General features: G+C 44.3%; 1 protein-coding gene across 5 annotated transcripts in view; it reads left to right on the forward strand.

The window, feature by feature from the left end:
* mib2 (MIB E3 ubiquitin protein ligase 2) overlaps positions 1-17352 on the forward strand; it is a 34554-nt gene extending 17202 nt beyond the window's left edge. For 3 of the 5 annotated variants that reach the window (XM_062563443.1, XM_037477823.2, XM_037477819.2), the window contains exons 6-19: positions 792-934; positions 1269-1376; positions 1510-1614; positions 2210-2372; positions 2948-3081; positions 3718-3866; positions 4412-4568; positions 5099-5253; positions 10393-10519; positions 10621-10884; positions 13788-13966; positions 14102-14295; positions 14488-14553; positions 14753-17352. In XM_062563443.1, the coding sequence (XP_062419427.1) occupies positions 792-934; positions 1269-1376; positions 1510-1614; positions 2210-2372; positions 2948-3081; positions 3718-3866; positions 4412-4568; positions 5099-5253; positions 10393-10519; positions 10621-10884; positions 13788-13966; positions 14102-14295; positions 14488-14553; positions 14753-15051 (2243 nt within the window). In that variant the 3' untranslated portion in view covers positions 15052-17352. The remainder of the gene's footprint in view (positions 1-791; positions 935-1268; positions 1377-1509; positions 1615-2209; positions 2373-2947; positions 3082-3717; positions 3867-4411; positions 4569-5098; positions 5254-10392; positions 10520-10620; positions 10885-13787; positions 13967-14101; positions 14296-14487; positions 14554-14752) is intronic. The other 2 variants (XM_037477820.2, XM_037477822.2) reach the window with 2 other exon arrangements.
* Positions 17353-23898: the final 6546 nt, after the last annotated feature.

A 23898-nucleotide genomic window follows, 5' to 3' on the forward strand; every position in this document is an offset into this window, starting at 1 on the left:
GCCCTCTGCTTAATAATTGGTTAATTCAAATTATATTTTGTGTCACATATAATTTATGTTTTGTATTTTTTGCGGGACATTACAACTCTGTAAATACAAATCGAATTAGAAAACACTGACATACCGGCTTCAAACCAAAGCTGGGGTCCGTTTCAAGAAGCGGGTTTAGTGTAAACTCAGTTTACAAGAGTTTGTTAACCCTGAGATGAGGGAAACGCTAGGTTGTCTGTTTCAGAAAGGGAGGTAACTAAACCTCAGGGTGAGTCCCTATGGTAACTGAGCCTGTGAACCCAACCTGGTCTGGAGCAGGCTTTCTTCAAGAAACCTCGAGTTTGTTTCACAGTCTCCTCCCCCTGACAGCAGCCAGCCAATGACCCAGCGCTCTTTCATTTCCTCGTTCATTCATTCTCTGAATTAGGCGGATTTTAGCGCAGTTTTCACATATGAACAAAATAAGATCCTGCATTAATATTTCCAGTTCAATGGTGGTGACGAATGCCGACCGAATGTTTGTGGTCGTTGCCATGGTAAATCGTAGTATGATGGCTCCATTCATGCTGCCTTTATACTGTGGTGGTGCATGCGCTCAACTCTGAGTCATCCTACTCCGAGTTGATTGAACCAACTCTAGCAGCTGTTCTGAAACCCAAAACTCAGAGTTTCCCATCTCAGGGTTAATCAACTCAGAGTTTAGGGTTTGACTCAGAGTTTGTTGAACCTCCTGCTTCCCTGGTGTTGAAAAAAAAATTAAAAACTCACGCTAGTCTCTAACCTAACACCCTTCCGTCCAGGAGAGCATGCCGAGCTGCAGCGCCAGGAGAGTGCTGACGGCCACTCGTTCCAGCAGGGCGACAAGGTCAAATGTCTCCTGGAGGTGGAGATCCTGCGACAGATGCAGGAGGGCCACGGAGGGTGGAACCCCAAAATGGCTGAGGTATTGCACACAATTCCAAACGTATAAACTATAGACAGCGTTACATAACTGCCTGCTGTGTTTGTCTATATCTACACAATGAGGTTATAATGAACTCTTTGTACTTTGTGCATGGTATGTACTCTTTATGTTTGAGACAACCATGTCCTCACAGTCACAACACATGTGCCCCACGGTCCTTGCTTTCATATTATTTATATAAGTGGCTCAGATGGATGCTGGCGTGCAACAGAGTGAAAGGAAACATTGTCAAATCACAGCTGCCGAAGGGAACATTAAGGTCACAGCCGTGCAGTGGGAGACCCTGGGTAAAACGGCCTGTTTGTGTTCGCAGTACATTTGCCGGATCGGGACAGTACATAGAATCACTGACCGGGGAGATGTCAGAGTCCAGTACAGCAACAACATCCGCTGGACTTTCCATCCTGGGGCCCTCACCAAGGTACTGAGAGCCAGAGGGTCCTACAGGGGGATCTGATGTGGTTCAGAGGAGTGCGCCCGGATTATCAGTTTTTGTTTTGTTTTTCACCCAATTTGAACAGTTCATTAAGTTTGTCCATCTCTCTTTCCACTAGGTGAACACTTTTGGAGTTGGCGAACTAGTCAGAGTATTGGAGGACATCGAGAGTGTGAAGAGACTGCAGGCTGGCCATGGAGAGTGGACAGACAGCATGGCTCCTGTATGCTCATTCAGCCTCATAACAGATTGTAGCCTGATAGTACTAACTCTCTGTGTCAATGTTGGTTATGGAGGCTTGGTTCATGCAACATGGTTGCAGAGCTGTGAACTCAGGGCACATGACTTGTGTCCCGCAGCTTTAATCTGAGGTCATGATGACTTTGGAGGCGACTTGACAAAATCAAAAAAGACTTGACCGTGACTCATGAGATAATTTGCATGTAAACCTTTAGACTTTTCATAAATGAGACTTGAGACTTAAACAGTTATACAGTGTATTCAGGTCCCCCCCTCCCCCTGTGTGCTTGATGTTTACCGTGTCACAAGTAAAGCCTCATTTGGCAGACAACACTCTAAATTACAAGTGACGTACTTCCCGATATCTGGTAACTGGGTGTACATCAGGATGTAATCAAGTTTAGAGGCGCGGTCGGGTGATTTAGCAAAGCCATGAATAGTTCCAGCTGGATTAGTTTCACACTCTTTGTTCCTTTTCTTTATCCACGTCAACCTTCTCCCTTGTTTCTAAACGAACTGAAAGGCCCCCTTCTCCCCGAAGCGAGCCACATCCACCTTACTTACCGTTGCTCTCCTAGGTGCTTGGCCAGGCCGGGAAGGTGTTGAAAGTATATGCGGACGGTGACCTGCGGGTGGCGTTCGGAGGACAGACGTGGACGTTCAACCCAGCGTGCCTCTCGGCTCAGACCGTGGAGGTGGACGCCAACCTCATGACAGCCGAGAACCCCAACGAATCTGGAAGTAAGCCGAGACGACGAGGCCCATCTCTGACACTCCAGCTCCAGCTTTACCTTCTGCGTGCATTCATTCATCCTCATTGCAGCTCTGCCTGAGCATGCAGGCTTTCACATACAGGTTGCACCGGTGGAAAACACGTCCACAGTCCCGGCCCTTTCCTCTTTGTCCTTTTTCTCCAGCAGTCTGTGTTTACGGAGGGTGTCGCTTGGCGTGTCGTGATCCTGCATGTTGACAGCGAGAGGCTTTGGCAGCACAGCAGCCTTTTCTCATTATGTCAGAAGTTCCCAGCCGTCTCCTAATCATGTCTTAATCTGTTCCGTGCATGTGTTCAACTCAGTGGATCGGAGCTTGACAACAGAAGGATGTATGTATTTGCAAATGTTTGTGTGCACTGCAGGGAGGGGCGGTTTGCAGTCTGCGCTTGTGCTATTTTAACCCTCTGAAAGGGTATCTAATGTTGTTCACAGTGGGCCGATGCAGATGAATTACACCTTTTTTGTCTCTCTTGTCTGTCCCCTTTTCACAACCTTCTCCTTCTGCCTTTACCTTGCTCTCCATCCGCCTATGTTTCTGTTCAGGTACTGTCATCTCCGTGTTGGAGAAGCTGCTGTCTCAGTCCACAGAGCAGGACAATCCCAGCCGGCTGGTCATTGAGGCCGCACACGGCAGTGCCAACAAAGTGCGAGAGTTGGTGCTGAAGTATCCCGACAAGGTTGGTGCAGCACGTCTCTTTGCCGAGTTCTGTTTCATCAGTTTCATATATATCTAGATATCTATTTACACATTTACACACTATCTACTAATAATAAACAGAAATGTCAAAAATGAAAAATATAGTTATATATCAGATATAATGGTTAAGTAATTGATCAAATTGATTCCTACAATTGCATTGGCTTGTTTGGCTTGTTTTGGTTAAAAAAACAAAAGTTAGGAGAGCAAAAGAGTGAATGTGTGTGTATAGAATCTCATGTGTGTGTATATTCATATTTCAAACATCCTTACACACAATGTACTTAATACATTGCTTTGACCTAATGTGGGTTTATAAATGCCTTTCCATATAACTTATGACGCATAAGTATAGACGTAGAGATGTTTAATTCTTAAAATGATTGAGAAAAGTAACGTGTTTTCCAATCAAAGAAGAGTACATTTTGAAGTCCTTGTTTTGTTATGTTTGTGCACAGCTCCATTTCTACTTGGCTTAATGGGATTATGTGTGGAGTGGATGACAAACGTGGTTGTCACTCTTGCCCAGATTATTTTCCAGCCAGTCTATGTTCAGCTCGTGTCTCGGCCGTCGTCGCCTCTAATCAATCTTCACCCCCTGTTGTGTCCCTGGCAGGTGGATATTAAAAACCAGGGCAAAACGGCCCTGCAGGTTGCTGCCCACCAAGGCCACATGGAGGTGGTGAAGGCCCTGCTGCAGGCCAACAGCTCCATCGAGGTCAAGGACGAAGATGGAGACACAGCATTGCACTACACTGCTTTCGGGTGAGGATACACATACATTTTTTTCCCTTCACATAATCGACTACGGTGCCACACACACACACACACACACACACACACACACACACACACAAACAAGTTGCAGCTCTGCTCCTCTAGGATTTAGAATGTAGACTGACAGATGTACAGTAGAGCCTGTCTTTCCTTGTAATGTGATAATCCATTCACAGAAGGAACAGCATTAAGTGCTGCCCTAATCACTCAGCTATTTATCCTCCTCTCATCACATTCACACATGCTCAGGAAGTCTTCTGGGGATATTCCACGTGTTGTCAAGTCAACAAATAACGTTGTTGTCTTGCAGCAGTTAAACAAAATGGCAGCGTTTGGAAATGTTATTTGTGGGATTTAGTGTTCCAACCCTTAAACTCTGTGTAGGTTTAATAAGCTTTTTAGATGTTATGTATTGGTTTGAAATCAATTAATGGAAAGCACAGTTGACACGTAGAATCACTGAACTCAAATGGATGACAGTGAGAAATAATCTTCTTTTTTCTTTTTTCTCTCAATCGTGTCTTCCGGTTCAGTAATCAGGCAGAGATCACAAGGCTGTTGCTGAGCAGGGGTGCAAATGTCAACCTCCTTAACAACTCCATGTGCACGGCGCTCCACATCGCCGTCAACAAGGGGTTCACCGACGTGGTGCGAGTGCTGACTGAACATTCAGCTGACGTCAATCTCCAGGTGAGCGGGCCTCGCATATCTAATACCAGCCTATCCGCATTTATCGCCCATATCCAGTTATATTTGTTTTTTCCCCAAACGTGTGTTTTTAACTTGAATGGCAAACTCACACAAATGCAACCATGCATGATGTTAGCATGTGACCCTGCTTCCTTTCAGCCCTCATACCCAATAAGCCAATTTAGTCTCTCTTTTAAGGCATTTTCCAGACTGTCTAACAAGCCTGCAACCAGGCCCCAAATCCAGTAACGACATTGTTTTTCTGCTTGAGTGGTGTCACTTCGCTGCACTATACGGAACGTACTCAAGCATCCACATTAATGAAGATACAAAATGAGTTTACACAGTCTAGTTTTCAGTATTATTACTGTAGTATTTTAGTGACAATAATATTAGTATGGTACCTTTCACAACAATCATTTTTTATAATCCAACTGTGCTTTACTTATATACACTTGTATTTCCAATATGTGCGGTAAACAAATGTATGGGGGGTTTAATGGAAAACAAAAATGTTCTCCCCCAATCAGGATTCATATGGGGACACACCGCTCCATGACGCAATTGCTAAAGATTTCCGAAATATCATCGAGATCTTGGTCTTGGTGCCCAACATTGACTTCACACAGCAGAACCACAGAGGCTTCAACCTGCTGCACCATGCTGCCCTCAAAGGAAACAAACTGTGAGTAGAGAGAAAAACACCTTTTTAAAGGGGACATACTGTATTATAAAACAAATGAAGCCGTCAGAGTGCTTTTATAGGTGTCTGTCTGGCATGTTTACTAAACCCCAAACGCTGGAGAGAAACAACATGCATGTTTTTGGGGCTTTACAAACAGGCGGTTAAACGCAACGTTTCAGACAGAAGGTGAAAACAGGGACATTTACACAGACAATACAAGAATAATGTTACTCTTTTTTTCAACATCAAAGCATAGGAACTTTCAAGTATTTAAGAATGAGTCTTAAAATGAGCATGATATGCCTCCTCGGATACCGCTTCGATCTAAGGGCCACACTTATAAGACATTAGCCATTGAAACGCAAACTACGTTTTTTGACTATATTTCAAGATAGCTGGTTTGGATTTCTTTGGGGCTGTCATTGGCTGGTTTTTGTTCTAGATTTTTTATGAATGGTTCACTAGTCAGCCATATGCGTCTGCATAACTAGATAATGGTTAATAATGGTGAAGGGAAGAACAGATCAGCACTGGAGTGGGGTGGTCCCATTTTAATATATCAGTCGTTCTAACTGCTTGTCAAAAGTCCCTGTAGAGTGTAGAAGTGTTCTTTCAGTCTGCTCAGTCTTGGTCACTTTAATGCACGTGCATGTATCTGCCTGGGAAATGATGGTTTATGAGAGAGTGTGTGTGTGTGTGGGAATCCCTCCTTTGTGTTCAGATGAGGACTCGCTGGTCGACTCTCAACGCTATCCGTTACAGATAGAGTTCATCTCCCATACAGCCCGTGCTGCTGTCAGCAGGCTGCCAGTCGATATCAGGCAAAAATGCTAAACTTGCTTTTGCTCCCCGGCTTGTGGGCTTGTGTCGCTGCTTATTGGGACGCAGCCCTATTGAGAGCACGACGTGAAACACATTTGTGTTTTCTGAATATATCCTAAAATGACACCAGCAGCGAGCTGGTGAAAGATCAGCTCAGCTATTTTACTCCACAATGCGGTGCTTGAGGCCAAACATCAAGGCGGCACCTGTCAGAAAGGCTCCATTGTCTCCTGGCTGTTGTTTTTTGGGCTGGTTAACACTGGAGCCGCTCAATCACAAGCTTAGCGTTGACGTCACACATAACTGAAAGTTCCCACAATGATATGGTTTCCTTCTTCATAAAACAACACATTCTGTCTGGCTCCTTCTTTGGTGTGCCCGTGTTGGACTCTGACCACGTTGCATCCCACACAGTCCCTGAAGAACAAACTGAAAGTGAAGTTATCCAAGTTCTCCGCAGCAGCATCGATACATTGATAATCGGAATATTGCGTAATACAAATTATGCAATTTATACTTCATACTTTCATCCAATGACTCAAACCAACCGCAGCTGTTGTGCAGTTTGTCCTTTTGATTTGGTATTCATAGACTCTCTACATTGTGCACTGTGCAGATCAAATGCATGCATTAGTGCAACTGACCTTAGATCATTGAAGCTGTTTTCTCGCTATTTTCAGCAGTGCAATCGATTCATTACAATAAAGTGCTTTAAATGGTGAATTAGACAGTTGGTCTCCTCACAGGCCCGTGTGACCACACAGAGGTGGTATTTGTCACACTGCCACGATGAGTTTCTGCTTCTTTGCTCCGGGGGCTTTTACAACCTCATATGAACTTTCCATCCGAAATTATAACAAAACCATGCAATGGAAAATTGTCCCTGGGTTTTTTAAAGAGGGGCCATGAGAGAAAGGAAGCAGGAATAACAAACACCAGTATCCCCATAAATGTCCACACTTCATTGTTTCACTATTTCTTTTTAAATGTATGTGCATTTGATATATAATATAATATATAATATTTTCGAAATGATTCCCAGGAGTGGAAGCCCTGTTAATGTCATTAGTAAAGACTTTCAGGCTGTGAGCAGATGACCACAGCACAGTCCTCTGGCTATTTGCCTGCCGACTTTCCACCATCTACTTATGCTACTTAAGTACTAAACCAGCAAATATCAAAACCAAAAGTCAATCCATTTTTCTCGCAAAGGAAAGCTTTGAGGTGCTAAATTCTGCCCTCCCAAACTTCACCTCCCTGTGACCCACATTTGTCCATCACTCCAACAACCAGCCCGCTCCAAGCTACCATTGTGCGCACCTTGAGAATGATCTAATCTCAGAAAGGCCCTGTACGTCACCGCACTATGCAAACAAGGATAAAGGAAAAAACAACAACAAGCAGTAACCGAAAGTGAGAGAGGAAAAAGAACTGGAGCGAAAGCTGCACTAGACGTCGTTTAATAAATGTCCAATCTGTTCAGGCAAGTGTCATATGTGCAGTGCTGGGAGTTTATGATGCGCTCCCCAGCATTCATTTAGCGTGACGTCGGCCGCTTCGCCGAGAGCACAGACACAGGATTTACAGTGTTCAGCATTGGCTCGCTCCACCGGTCCAGTCATATATCATCAGCGGGCCTGCGGTGCATTCGGACAGCATAGGTGATGTGTGTTCGCTGCAGGTTTTTCCTGTTTGCTCTGGAATCAGAAATTGCAGGGAGCAGTTAGAATGGGCGGAGGTATTCATCTTTTTGGAGTAAATTGAAAAGAATGTGCCTCTAGTTAGCCAGGAGACGAGTGGAGACTTTCTTTCCTCCGCTTTGAAAGTAAAGACCATCCATTGAAGTAGTTTTCTGTTTGCGTGATGTAGCACTGTTTGTTCCCCTGAGCAACTGTTCCTCTTTGTTGTGTCTTTTTCTGACCGAAATATGGGAAATTTGTGTTTATTGGCCTATTTGTTTATTGTAAGGAAATGGAAAAAGAAGGCCAGAGGCCAAGTTCACACACAGTCTTGGGAAAGAAAACAAGGCAAGCAGACTTCCTCTGGATGAGTTAAATGGATAGTTGGGGTAGGGTGGTCAGTCTGTTTTCACTTAAAGGATTTCTCCATCTTTTCCTCACATTTCTTTGGGGCTTCTTTGTTTCCCCTTTTTTCCGCCAACGGTTCCTTGCTTTCCAGCGTTACATTGTGCCTTTTTAAAATCATCTGACAAAGACTGACGTAGATTTCTCAGCATACTTACTCTCGCTGTGATAGATATATAGGAAATGCTCTAAAGTCAAAGAAGCGGCACTCGTCACGGTACATTTCCCCTGCTTTGATCGAGAAGCAAGTTGCACACCAGCATTACGCAAACTTCCAAAAATAACCAAATGATGAATCCGGGTCTGCACAAAAGTCGTTAGCAGCGTCCCCGAGATGCCCTCTAGCTGTCGTTCGTGAAAGCGTGTTTGTGCAAAACTGCCCAGAGTCTGAATATTCATGAACACACAGCGGTAAGGATTATGGAAATAATGCAGGGGAGTGAGGCATGGTGGGTGCAAAGCGAACGCATCTGACACGTCTGTGTCACCCTGCGAGGGTGAGCTCTGTATCTAACCGAAGGTGCTCTGGAGAAGACTCAAAGGCAGAAATGATATTATCCTCCATCAATACACACACACACACACACACATATGCCCACAGAGCTGCATTGCAGGTACAAAAAAACCTCACACACAATGTCCCCCCCAACAGCCTTTATCCTTAGTAATATACCCAGAGGAGAGGCTGACCATACGTGGCTCTACATGTATCAGAGCGGCCTGTTCCCCCAGCTCACGGGCCCTCAGCAATGTTTTTTAAATAAATGAGCCATCTGCTTCTAATGAGCCTGTAAATTTAATAATTTGTTAATTATTATAATAAAAACAGCATTATAACGGCACCTTTTTACACTGATGGAAAAATAACATAATAATACATAAGACACACAATAATAATACGTTTTTCATGTTCCCCAGTAAGGTTTTGGGAGCCTTTATGCAGTGTAATATAGAGATGATGAAACCATCCGGCTGCATGGTTTAGGAGAATTGGGCGTTGATGAGCAGAGATGGCTTCCTTAGTTTTACTGCATCCGTCATTGATTCTGTCGTTAAGTGTTTAATGTTGTGGAATGACAAAAGTCAAGCTTCTGAACGGATAGTGATAAATAGTTGTATTTCAGCTAGAGAGAATTTTAAGATTTTCTTGTAACTTGAATTTGTGAAACTATGAATGAAAGTTTCACAATACATACTAATGGAATCATAGTTGAAAATTAGTGATATTGAGTTGCTTGTTGGAGATGAGACGATGTGAGATTTGAATCTGGATCACCTTTAAAATAAAATTGACTCACAGCAAGTTGATTGTGGTGAATTTCCATTCACTAAACTGGAATATTGAGTGCGATAATAAAGCTCTCTAGCTTGCTGCTGGTAAAGAGGAGACAAATAGTAACTTTTTAAAATGTTACACATTCACTTGAGTGTTTGTCTGTCAGTTCAGCATCCAGTAAGGAAAGGTTGGGTCACATCACAGCAGAGCTGGCTCGCCAGCTTCCCGGCTACTCGCTGAGGCTGACGGCTTTAATTTCACACGCCATAAAGCAGACTCAGCTACAGAGCAGGGAACGAGACACCGGTGCAGACGAGCCTCTCACTGCGGCATCAGGCCGCCGAGCAAATCACGCACGCACGCACGCACAGAAAAAGGAAAGGTGTAATAGTCTCATGTCGCTGGATGTGGTGTCCTCTACCAGAGAACTCCTCACATCAAAGATGACATGCTGTTATCTGACCAAATCTAGGCACATGAAAAAAGGACGACAGCTTAAATCGTTCAGGATATTCATTTAACGTATTAAAGCACACTGGTGTAATGCTTAATGTGATGTAGGAAGCCGTAAGGGCGATTATCCATACGTCAGGAGGCCAGTTGGATGTGTGGATTGAGGACTGGCTGCCTGTTGTTCCTCTGTGTGTTCCTGTTAAACCGGCTCGTTAACAGCTGCGTTTTCGTCCGAGCTTTGGCACAGGACGCCACCAGCCGAGAGGTCTTTACAGCCTGCTGGGGTGCGGTTGGATTTACTGTGTCTGATGTATGCAGCACTGTATGAAAGGGACTTCCTCAATATATCACGTTGCAGTATATTTCTTCCGGGGTTATTGATATTCAGCTCCACATCCAATAGCATAATCTTAATACGGATTCTCTTCCAGTCGAGCCGTGAGCCTCGAGGAGCCCTGTGCCCTCTCCCTAATTGACCTGTGTGTTGTCTGTTGGATTCCGCAGGGCCACAGAGAAGATCCTGGCCCGAGCGCGGCAGCTAGCGGACGTGAAGAAGGAGGACGGCTTCTCTGCGCTGCACCTGGCCTCCCTCAACAACCACCGGGACGTCGCCGAGATCCTCGTCAAGGAGGTGAGCTGGAGACGGGAGCGCAAGGGCTGTAACCAAACGGCGTACCCCCACGCCCCGCCGCCGTTTCAGACGTCTGATTCCGCCCCCCTCTCCTCTCACAGGGACGCTGCGACATCAACATCCGCAACAACCGGAACCAGACGCCGCTGCAGCTGGCGGTCACGCAGGGCCACACCGACCTGGTGCAGCTGCTGGTGTCCGAGGGCGCCGACGTCAACATGGAGGACGAGGACGGTGATACGGCCATGCACGTGGCCCTCCTCCGCCCGCAGCTGGCCAACGTCATGCTCAGCCCGGCCACGGCAACCAGCAGCACCCCCGAGGAGAGCAGCGAAGGTTGCTCCTCCACATCGCTCTACTGCAGGGTGAGGACCGACGCGGAGGAGGGGGCCAGTTGTCTCCAAGGGGAGAAAACCGAATGGGGTTACGGCTGCTCAACACAAAGCCACAACAAAACCTTACTACTCTTCAACAGGGTTATAATGTCACTACAGTAGTTGATCACTTAAATGTGGGCATTGTTGGGATTGAATGAACTGAAGAGATTTGATCCCATCCATCCAAATATGCAGACACAGGGAAAATAAGTTAACCAAGGGCTAAATGCTTGATACTGGTGGGTGTAAATTCAAACAGAATAACAGATAAAGAACCAAGGAAGTGTACAAAACACATTTAAAGAGGTATAAATATAGAAAGAATGAGGGAACGTGGAGGGTGGATTAGGACTAAAGGAGGGAGAAAGGGATTAATACATGTCTTAAGAAGTAAAGGCTAAGGGTAAATAAAGGCTTAGGGGCTGAGATCTCTTAACATTGAAAAACAAATGAAAAGAAGGCAAAGGTATTTGTTTATAGTCTGAGCTGTTGATTTAAGATAAAAGGGTTAGTGGACTTTACTAGTTAAATGAGGAGATCAATGGGTAAGAGGAAGGACAAGGCATCTACTGCAAATACTGAAGGTTGAAGGTTAACCAAGGAGAAAGGACTTTAATGTGTAAACAGGGCGGGAGGGAGGGGTTAACCGAGGGTAAAGTCGCAACTCAAAGCACGCGTCACAACTTAGTCCCCACAATGGAAAAATCCAAATTGTACATCTTAACCACCAAACTGAACGCTACATTAGAAGCATGCAGTGTTATTAATGTTATTAAAGATTCCTGAGGCCCCCCCCTCTACTATGTCTAACCCCGATGTGACACTTTGACATTTTGAATAGATTTTTTTTTTCTCTGCGTTCACTTTTGCGTGGGAGGGGGCGTCCCGCGCATCACCGCCGCACTCGACAACAAAGATGATAGAAAGCTCAACGAGGCCTCGACTGAACGACCCGTGTGATGTTTCCCTCCAGTTTTGTAACATTAAACCAAAATGAATAGATTTGTTTTTGGGGTCAGCGATAGGAGCTGTAGCTGTAAACGGTACACTCACACACTGACGCAGACCTTGTGAACGTGTGGGGGCGCACTATATTATATAAGAGTTGTGCCCCCCCCCCCCCCGTTTAACTCCTGATGGAAATCCAGGGCCTCCCATTTTGTACGGTTACAAACTAGAAGTCAAATAGACTTTCATCAACACAACATGCGTGAACAATGAGAAAAAAAAAATCTGTTCAATGCTTGGTTTCTACCAAGCATTGAACAGATTTTTTTTTTCCCCCTTTTCGCTGCAATTATTTTTGGGTATGTCTCCACCAGCTTTGCACATCTACGGATGGAAAAGTGGAAAAAAAAGCTGTAGCTCAGTCAGACTTCAAATCTTGCCATAGATTCTCAATTGGATTAAGGTCTGGGCTTTAATTGGGCCATTTTAAAACATCAATCCTTGAAGATAAACCCCCGGCCCAGTCTCAAGTCTTTTGCAGACTGCACCGTATTTTCTTCAAGGGCTGCCCTGTATTTGGCTCCATCCATCTCTTCCTCAGTTGTGACTATTTTCCCTGTACCCGCCGAAGAGAAGCCTGATGCTACCTCCACCATGTTTCCCTTTTGGGATGGTGTGCGGTGTTGGCTGAGTAGACCGATTCTCCAGAGTGAACATGGGCCTCTGGGTTGCTGCTCCGATTATTTCCTCTTTATCCGGCTTGTCAGTTTGGGTAGACGGTTTGCGGTTGTGCATTATTCTTTCCATTTTTTCATTATGGATTTTATTGCGCTCTGTGAAAGGTTCAAAGCTTGGAATATATATTTTTTTATAACCTAACCCTGCTTCATACTCCAGCTTTATCACTGAGCTGTTTGGTGAGCTCCTCGGTCTTCATAACAAACTCTGAGGCCTTCACAGAACAGGTGTCTTTGTACTGAGATTAAGTGGCAGACAGACGGACCCTATTTTCTAAAGGTGTAACTTGCCTTAGTGACTTGTGAAGACTTGGTCGAGCACAAACTCTGTTTGTTGTGGTTTTACAGTAAAGCGTAAAGAGTTCCGATTTTTATTTGTAAATATTTTTGAAATCCACGTCCAGATGATGGACTATTTTCTGTTGGTCCATTACATCCCAACGAAATACATTTTGTCATGGTATAACCACAGATTCAAATATCTGTGGTTATACCATGACAAAATGTAGAACGGTCGACGTGGGCTGGATAGCTGTGGCACTGTATGGGGTTCTTCAGAGGCTAAATACGTACGAGGCTTCATTGTAAAGCTGTGGGTCATAAACCAAAGAGCAGACGCTTGCTAAACTGCAGAGTGAGAAGGTGATTCTCGGGAGTTAATTAATAGAGGCACCATACACCATGTATTGATAGTCTAGTTTAGTTTCTCATTGAGAGACCTTGCTGGCTCAGCCCTTTTTTTATGTGACTGTTCTATTAGTTGCTGTTAATATCATTGCACCAATGACAAATGTCCTTTTCCGTCTACATGACCCCAAACACTGCGGCTCCACTCAACATCCTGGACACCTGTCAAGCCAACACACACACACACACACACACACACACCCACCCCCACCCATGGAGGCGGCCAGGCTTCAGTGCTCAGGGCTGTTTTGGTCAGCAGAGGACTTATTGTGGGGAGTTCTTCAGTCCTGATTAGATTTGGACTGCTGAATCAGTCTTGGCAGGATTTTTTTTATCAACATTTCCTTTGTTACTCACTCTCAGCTAATGGCCCTGACACAAATGTTCTTCAAAGTATTCCTCTTTACCACAAGGTCAGCCTGTATGGAGTATAGAGGTCCGTCTCAAAATCGCTTTTGCAACTCTCTTCCTCTTGTCTTCTCCATCCTCTTCTCCCATCGCCATGGCGTGTGTCCACAGCTCAGCGCTTCGGGTCTTCTGGGGAGCTCGGAGCTGAGCGTCGGCTCGGCCATCGCTTGTTTTCTCGCGCAGGAAGGGGCTGACGTCAGCTACGCCAACCACAAGGGAAAGAGCCCCCTGGACCTGGTAGCGGACAGCGCCATGCTGCAGCTCATCAAGAGCTTCTCTGAGAAACACAGGTATATGTCTGTAAAAGCGGTGGGGACCTTGAAATGAACAAAATATTGAAGAGATGTTGAAGATGAAGAGAAATGAGCTGTTGTCACTGTGCTTTTAGGTTTTGTGTGTGTGAACATCTGCGTTTTGCCCGTCAGGTTGCAGCGTCTACAGGCCATCACATGCGGGCAGGGCCTGAGCAGCGCCAGCCTGCGGCGTGTCCACACCACCCCAAACACCATGACCAACCTGGTTCTTCCCATGCCGCCGGGGCCCAGCGAATGCCTCATCTGCTCCGAGCTGGCGCTGCTGGTTCTCTTCAGCCCCTGCCAGCACAGCGTGGCCTGCGAAGGTGGGTGGAGACGGAAGCCAATGGCAGCAAAGGGCTATCGGTTGTGGTTTTGTGGGTCTGGAGAAAAACATGGAGAATGACCTTTTTTTCTATTAAAAAAAGAAATCTGCTTAAATTTCTATTTCGGGTGTTAAATAACGTAGAGGATTCTTTCTGCTGTGTTCTACTCTGACCCGGTTCTTGTCCAAACAGAGTGTGCCCATCGAATGAAGAAATGCATCAAATGCCAAGTCACAATCACCAAGAAAATCAGACAAGGTAAGAATAATCCTCTCGTTGATGTTATCTGTGATATGACAATTTTCTATAATAATGCAACATTTACAGACAAAACAGGACAAAAATATTCTTTGAAATAGTGACTTGTCCAAGTTTCTGTAAGATAAAGCTTTATTATTTTTAACCAGTGGCACAGTAGGATCAGGAAACCATAACCTGCCTATGTCTGTTTACTCAGTTCCTCATTGCTTTGACATCATCCATGTTGACGCCCCCCCCACCACCCCTTCCACAGACCAAACCGAGGTGGACTGCAGCCCCGGCACAGAGAACTCGGAGCAGCACAACCTGCTGGAGCAGCTGCAGTCTCGCTACCGGCAGATGGAGGAGCGCATCACCTGCCCCATCTGCATCGACAACCACATCAAGCTGGTCTTCCAGTGCGGACACGCCTCCTGCATCGACTGCAGCGCCGCGCTCAAGACCTGCCCCATCTGCCGGCAGACCATCCGCGAGCGCATCCAGCTGTTCGTCTGAGCTTTTCTGTCCTGAAGTTTGACCTGCACCTGCTAATCCCCACGCCCCTCCCCATCAACCCCGCTCGCTCAGCCCGCAGGCCGCTTCGCCGCCGAGAGGCAGTTACGGGAACGCGGCAGAGAACTTTGACTTCAATTTTTTTTCCCCCGACGGGAAGCTGGCCGCGGAAGCGCTGGGAGGCGACGCTTTAAATACTCTTGTACGTAAGCCGGGACAAGAAGGCCCCACCCCCCACCCCCCCCACCTATTCTCTTTCCCCGGCCCCTCGCTCAGCCTGCGCCTCTTGTTCATCTTTCCCACCTTTGCTGCTTTAGGTGGAGTTCTGTTACCCATCATCCTCTCTGGCTGTCTGGCCTCCTCCGTTTACAAGGCTGCGCAGAATCAGCCCGTCTTCTCGCCCTCCAGCCTGTCCTGTGAATTATGTTGGCTCTCATTTGTACCAATCTCTTAATAATCAGTGTTAGTCTCTGCAGAGGGAGTTGGTATAACTAAAAGCTCTCTATATAGTCCCCGACCACTCGCCTGTATGCAAGGGGAAAAACACACTATATAAGCATGAATATATGCATATTGTAAAGCTGAAAATGACGTTATGATGTTATCATGGGTGATTTGTCGTTGTTGTTTTATTTCTTTGTGGTTTTAAATGTAGCGATCAGTACAGGTTTTTATTTATGTGTGAACGGTGGTATTACTTGGTAATGTCCTTTGTTTTCAGTTGATGTTCGCTTGGCAAAAATGTTTTTGTTTCTACTGAACTTCACCCCAAGCTTATGTCCTTTACTCAGGGTATCGAATCATTGAAAGCACTTGTGATATCCATAGCAGGCTACAGAGACACATACCACTACAGAGACAACCTGTCTATCAGGTCATTTTGTGTAGAGGGGTTACAGAAAGAAAGGTATGCAGTAGTGACTCCAAATTCACTTTATCAATCCTCAATGTTTCCCTGTCATGAGTAAAAAGAATGTTTGAAGAAGCAACAAAACTGACATTTTCCTCCCAAAAATGTCAAACCATGTCCTTGAAGCATCCCAGTCGTGTGTGTGTGTGTGTGTGTGTGTGTGTGTGTGTGTGTGTGTGTGTGTGTGTGTGTGTGTGTGTGTGTGTGTGTGTGTGTGTGTGTGTGTGTGTGTGTGTGTGTGTGTGTGTGTGTGTGTGTGTGTGTGTGTGTGTGTGTGTGTGTGTGTGTGTGTGTGTGTGTGTGTGTGTGTGAGAGAGAGAGCAAGAGACCAGCGAAAACTCATGTTTTCTTCTTTATTTGCTGGATAAGTTTTAAGACATAGAATATCAGAAGAGGCAAAACGTGAAATGGGGTAATTTCAAAAGACGCCCCCTTCTCTTCTGGATTGTATATCATCTTCATCCTTTCTAACGTGCTGGTTTGATTTCTTGAAGGGCTTATGCGTATGAAAAAAAAAATCTATTTGAATTGTTATTTAATTGTTATTTTCTATAATAAGCTTCCAGAGACAGGCGTTTTCTTTTCGTCGTCATTAGATCCCAAATCTTGGGAGAGCCAATGTTTAAGATGTACATTTGAATGTCGGGGAAGAAAAATGTATCAGTTCTCACTCTGCCTTTTTTTTTATGTGTAAAGAAAAAAGACATAAGAGAAGCAGCCGCGGGGACTGAGCGGTGTCTACCACGAGTTTTAATTTGAGGAAAGTACTTCTACATCTGTGCCAAATTGCATGAGGATGCGCATGGGCATGCACGCCCAAATTTATCTAGACTCATTATGCTAAAGCCCTCCGAGCCCAAGTGAGGCCTCAACTATTCCAGCGGTGTGAAGAAAACCAAAAGCAAACACTGATATTTTGTTTAGTTGGAAATAATAAGTGTTATCTCAGCACACTGTTTAACAGACTCATGTCTCCAATGAAAAGTGACGCAACGCAATCACTTCCAAATTACTATCCCATATTGTTTGGAGCTTTTTACAAGTATATATATATATTTATATTTTGTGAGACATTAATCAAGGGACACGTTTTAAGAGGTGTCCATTGGTGTCCTAAGTCGATGGGACTCGAGGCAAAGGCAATAATGTTTTGGAAAAAAAGGGGGTGGTGTTTGCATTCTTTTACTCCCCTGAAGGTCTCTGTGAGGGCGGGAAACACATTAATGTATAAAAACACAAAGCAGCAAATGTTACTAATTGGTGTTTGTACAGTTCAGCTCTCGGAGTTCTAATGTTGGCCTTACTGTCCATTCCTCCTCTGTTGATGTTTTTTCAGTTGTATTCTGTACAAAAATATTTTGCAATAAATATGGAACTGTTTTCTAAGGACGAGGCATAGGTTGTAGTGTTTTTTTTTCCTACATTATTTTAGGATATTTTCAAGTTACAGCTTTTTCCACAAAGCCTTAGACCTTTATTTCACTCAAAGTTCAGTCCCAATGTAGAGATATTTTAAATGTTACATCTCTTAAGTGGGAGGCTAAGGTTTTTTTTTTACAGATTCTCTATGCATCTTGCGTATCTCAAGCAAAGTCATTCAAAAGTATTTTCAACTGTGTAATGTTTGCATTTAATTGGACATTGAACAGAAGTATTCATGTTTTATCTCCCGATGGTGAAGATGTTAAGAACAGATTGGAAGATGTGTTTTACTTCCTCCAAAAGGTGTTGCATTTGGCAACCTTGCACTTTGAAGTGTGGATAAAGCATAATACTATTCTAGATGAGTCCAGTCAGGGGGAAACAATATGACCTCTTTCACATTGACAGCTGAGGTGATCCCATGGCTACGAGCAGTTTGTGATTGCAGCATCTGTGCAGCGGCTGCAGCTAAATGCTGCTGTGGGACACTTCTCGGTGCAAACTCTCACGGCTCGCGTGGCTTTGTATTGACTCATCACTTGGTGGGAGGCCTTCTCTCAAGACAACATGACAGCCTTCAACACTGTGGAATACAGCAACGATCGCAAACAAATGATTTTTGTCTCTTTACTTTCGTTACTATTACAAAACATGACCTCTGATAATGTAAAGAAAAGTCAATTTTGATAGTCATACATTAGTTTATACACTCACCGGCCACTTCATTAGGTACTCCATGCTAGTAACGGGTTGGACCCCCTTTTGCCTTCAGAACTGCCTCAATTCTTCGTGGCATGGATTCAACAAGGTGCTGGAAGCATTCCTCAGGGAGTTTGGTCCATATTGACATGATGGCATCACACAGTTGCCGCAGATTTGTCGGCTGCACATCCATGATGCGAATCTCCCGTTCCACCACATCCCAAAGATGCTCTATTGGATTGAGATCTGGTGATTGTGGAGGCCATTTGAGTACAGCGAACTCATTGTCATGTTCAAGAAACCAGTCTGAGATGATTCCAGCTTTATGACATGGCGCATTATCCTGCTGAAAGTAGCCATCAGAAGTTGGGTACATTGTGGTCATAAAGGGATGGACATGGTCAGCAACAATACTCGGGTAGGCTGTGGCGTTGCAACGATGCTCAATTGGTACCAAGGGGCCCAAAGAGTGCCAAGAAAATATTCCCCACACCATGACACCACCACCACCAGCCTGAACCGTTGATACAAGGCAGGATGGATCCATGCTTTCATGTTGTAGACGCCAAATTCTGACCCTACCATCCGAATGTCGCAGCAGAAATCGAGACTCATCAGACCAGGCAACGTTTTTCCAATCTTCTATTGTCCAATTTCGATGAGCTTGTGCAAATTGTAGCCTCAGTTTCCTGTTCTTAGCTGAAAGGAGTGGCACCCGGTGTGGTCTTCTGCTGCTGTAGCCCATCTGCCTCAAAGTTCGACGTACTGTGCGTTCAGAGATGCTCTTATGCCCACCTTGGTTGTAACGGGTGGTTATTTGAGTCACTGTTGCCCTTCTATCAGCTCGAACCAGTCTGGCCATTCTCCTCTGACCTCTGGCATCAACAAGGCATTTCCGCCCACAGAACTGCCGCTCACTGGATGTTTTTTCTTTTTCGGACCATTCTCTGTAAACCCTAGAGATGGTTGTGCGTGAAAATCCCAGTAGATTAGCAGTTTCTGAAATACTCAGACCAGCCCTTCTGGCACCAACAATCATGCCACGTTCAAAGTCAATCAAATCACCTTTCTTCCCCATACTGATGCTCGGTTTGAACTGCAGGAGATTGTCTTGACAATGTCTACATGCCTAAATGCACTGAGTTGCCGCCATGTGATTGGCTGCTTAGAAATTAAGTGTTAACGAGCAGTTGGACAGGTGTACCTAATAAAGTGGCCGGTGAGTGTATATATATATATATATACATATATAGAGAGAGAGAGAGAATCATCAACTGCAAGATGCTATCCTATCAATATGGGCCAACATTTCTAAAGAATGCTTTCAGCACCTTAAGGCCGTTCTGAAGGCGAAAGGGGGTCAAACACAGTATTAGTGTCAGTATCCTCTTATCAGTATCAGTATGGTGTTCCTAATAATCCTTTAGGTGAGTGTACATTGGCTATTTCATTCACTTGATTGTATCAATTGTTTGTGTTGAAAGGATGTGCTGAGACTACTACCTAGTGGCACATGTAGAATGGATGTCATTAGATAGGTCACTTCCAGAACACCCCGCTCTCAGGTCTCCTACAGGGGGCAGACGTGCTCACACAGTACGTGCACATCCACACTGACAGGCTGTAGTTTACATTTCTCAACAATAAAGGGAATGTATTTGTTCACTCTGTTGCTGAGAGTCGGATGAGAAGATAAATGACACTCCATACATTGGGTTGGGATTCTGTGTCTAAAGTGCAAAACTCCCCCCCCCCCCTGTCACCACAGCCTGTCACTTCAGTCTGTGTTTAAATCGAACAGACATGCTACGTGATTAGTGGTGTAGTTACTGTACTGTGATGTTCCCTTTTCTGCTTAACACACAGAACAATGGGTGAGTTTACTTCTCTTTTTTTCTCCTGTGAAAATGTTTGTTAAACAAAGTACACAAGTTACATTTTGAATATTGTGATACTTACTAATTATGATATTTACTACCTTTTAAAAGTAACTGTGGACATAAGATATACATGTGACCCATATAGAGTGTCAGTATGTGAGATTTGGAGAAAGCCAAATTAACACTGTCAGATTTCATTTTAACACTTTAAAAGAGTGTATAAGGGTCCAAACCACAAAGTGTTGATTTCATTCTTCAGCTGTCCTCATGCACTTTGCTCTACTTTCTACTAGGTCTACTTTGGATAATTGTCTAAATGTGTACGGTAAAATTTACAGGAGTAGTCCGAGTGGTCCTTAACCGATTTACATCAGTCTTGCGGAATTATTGGGAAGATTTTTTTTATTGCAGCTTAGATATGGAGAAATTATCTTTTTAAACATGTACTATGTAGAATTATTGAAAAGTATTTTTATTGCAGTATTTTATTGCAGTAGGATAATTTTTAAAGTTTTACTTTTTTTGTACAAGTCAGAATGGTCCCGAACACACATACGTCCAAAATTCCCCAGAATCTTTGATTAAATAGCTTTTATTACGGTTACTTGTTTAATACCTTAAATAGCAGTGCTTTAGGTGGTCCGTTGGACACCCCCCCCCCCTTCTGTTTGACGTATGTAGTAATTCCTGTGCACAGTTCTCCGCTGTATGTTGCGCCTCTGTTTGTTTTGGCTCTAATGCAAAAAGCTCTCCATCTTGATGTAACTGACTGCAGCTAGCGGTAATTTCATTTTCGCAGTCAACCTCCGGTTTACGGTCCGGTCTCGGAAGTAAAAAAACGTACGTTAACTAGGTAAAATTATTTTGTTGCATTAATACAGCCACATTAATCTCATAGATTAATGCGATTAAGTACTGTGTGCCCACTCAAAGTAGAGCTGTGGTCCTCTGCAGCAACGCGTTCAGAGAGAGGAGGGTCCTGTCCTAATCCGCTCAAAATGCATCTGATAAACGAATGTCTACGTGGACCTGGATCCACACTCACACAGCCAACTACACGACACTTGCGCAAATTTTTCAAAATGAATAAAACTACAGCAATTGCATGCTGAGGCCAGTTTCCTTGGTAACCATGGGTAAGGCACGAAGACGAACCCAAGGACTCTTGATCCCCATGGTAACGGTGGAGCCACATAGACACCCTGCAGCTGTGGTTCACAACCTCACAACTAAATTTCTTAGGTGAGCCAACTGTCATTAGACATTTTAAAATATTTGAGAAAGAAGTCAACTTTTTGACAATCACACACAAACAAACACACAATAAAGTAAGTACCTGAACTCAAGCCCTCTTTTTGTAGTATTCAATGGCAGATGGATTAAAAACTCAAACTATGGATTTAAAAAGGTAGTTGAGGCCAGTTTGATTCATTTTACAGTTTGTGTGTTAATTTGATCCTTGTTCGCACTCACATAGCTGGTCAAAGTGTATCTGTAGGCCTCCACTTGTTGACTAAACTTCTCTGGCTTCCGATGTCAAACCAAACACACGAACAAAAAGAGTCATTTAAAGAAACAATTTCAGCTTTTGTTTACTTTATGTAAATCATCATTCGTTCTCTCTCATACTCACAAACACAATCTACTTCAAATTCAAAGAATGCAGAAGCTGCTCACTGGTTTGTTTGTCAATGCTTTTCACGCAAACACACACCTCAACAGGCGCACACACGCGTACTGAACAGCACGTACATACTTTACCAGTTAAGGCAAAAACACATGTTTACACACACTAAATGCAGACAGTCTCTGATGTGACCAAACAAACACGCACCTATCGGGCCTCTATATCTCTCTCTGATGCGCTCCATACCTTGCACACGCGTGCCACTCTGGAGTAAAGCACCTTCCCAGCAGCCCCTTCTGCCTCCTGAGCGCGCTCGGGGAAAAACACATAGACCTTATCATCTTCCGGGTTAACAGTTTCAGTTTCAGAGAGAGAGAGAGAGAGAGAGAGAGAGAGAGAGAGAGAGAGAGAGAGAGAGAGAGAGAGAGAGAGAGAGAGAGAGAGAGAGAGAGAGAGAGAGAGAGAGAGAGAGAGACACACAGGTACAACAGAGTTTACGAACAGCAGAGAGACAGACTAGCCTGATACAACACCGACCTGGGGTGTGGGAGGTGGTTTTAGAGATGTTTATTTAGCGCAAAAGACATTTCGTTCGGTCTAGGGCATTCAGTATTTCAGACTAGTGCATCACATGAACATGTTGAAACATACAACAATATATGCTCTGTCACTGTCATTAGTATGGAAGTGAATCTGTGTCATCGGGTATTGAAAGAAAAAGGTGATTGAATTTCTAGCACTGAATATTTATGCATTGAAATGATGTATCTGAATGTTTTTCAACGTTAAAATACTGCAAAAAAAATCACCGTTAAAATATTCAGCCGCAAAAAAAATCATGGTTACAATATTCAGTCCCAAAAAACACCAACATCCAGGACACTAAGGTAGAGCAATCGATTCTAGATTCAAGATCACGTGTGTCCACGTTGCCATGGTGATCACACACAACGTTCTCAACTGGTGTGTTTCAGAAATCTCTGCCCATCAATGGTTCTTCTTTCTTCGTCCCTGGTACAGCTCCACTTCTCTGCTCTCGTCAGGGCTCTTACTTTGTCAGCTTGGAATCATTTTACTGACAAGACTGTCTTTGTTCTCCAAAAGTTCTTCTTCCTTGACGTATTGATTTCCTACAACATCCAAAGGAGTAAAAGTTCTTTTTTAATTCTGTGGATCTTCAGACTCGCCAAATGAGTCCTGGTTTCTTTTGCTGGTCAGATGCCTGTCGTCTCTTGTTCAGATTGTCCAAGCATTTTGTGATGTTCATTGATGGGGCTCTAGTTGTTGGTTCTTCTTTTCTTCCTTGGTGTGGTGTGGTGGGAGGTTGGCGGTACCGAGCGAGATCACAGCGGGTGGCGAAGCGGAGTGCAGTTCAGGATCCACTGGAACATGTTCCTCGTATGATAAAACAAAACAAAAAACAACAAAGTTCAGTCAGACATCTATCAATTTTAGATATTCTTTTTATACAGTTTCTTCCCTATTTATCTTTCTTTTTTAGGAATTGTACTTCGGCTAAAATATATATGAGTGTGTCATTTCTATTTCTGTTACCGTTAATCCAACAAAACCTAAATACTTGTAAGTCCAATCGTGGTCTAGGTGGCATCATTGCTCACCAATCCCTGCGTTGTAGATCCACCACTGAGCTCCATCCTACAGACCCTACTAAACCCCCGGGCGTTATTAATCTCCTCTAAAAGTGTCCCTAATGGCTTCCACTTGGGTTCTTCACTGGTTCCAGCTAGGTGACCTTATTGTACTCACCTCCCTGGTTCGCCAGCCACGCCTCAGTGGAGTCAGGTATCTGCACAACTGAGTCATCAGCAGTGCAATCCCCTGCAGGCAAATTTTATTTTTGCTCGTGTATTTTTAATCAAATTTTACATTATCTTATTTTTCCCTTAGATTGCACAAACCATTAAGACAAATTACTCTATGTGTGTGACATATGTGGCAATAAATGACTCCTGATCCTGCATGAGGTGGATCCAGGATGGTCTCTCTCTGCTTGTTGATTGTTGGTGTGCTCGGTTCATGTCAGGCTCTTTGTGGCCTTCACGACTCGATAAGGAAGCTTCAATTCAATTCAATTCATTTTATTTTGTATAGCCCAAAATCGCAAATTACAAATTTGCCTCAGAGGGCTTTACAGTGTGTACACATGCAACATCCTCTGTCCCGAAACCCTCGCATAGGCACAGGAAAAACTCCCCAAAATATGAAAAAACCCTTCAATGGGGAAAAAAGGGAAGAAACATTAGGGAGAACGTCAGAGGAGGGATCCCTCTCCCGGGATGGACAGACTG

Source organism: Pungitius pungitius, chromosome 1, assembly GCF_949316345.1.
Source record: "Pungitius pungitius chromosome 1, fPunPun2.1, whole genome shotgun sequence".
In the NCBI taxonomy this organism is placed as follows: Eukaryota; Metazoa; Chordata; class Actinopteri; order Perciformes; family Gasterosteidae; genus Pungitius; species Pungitius pungitius.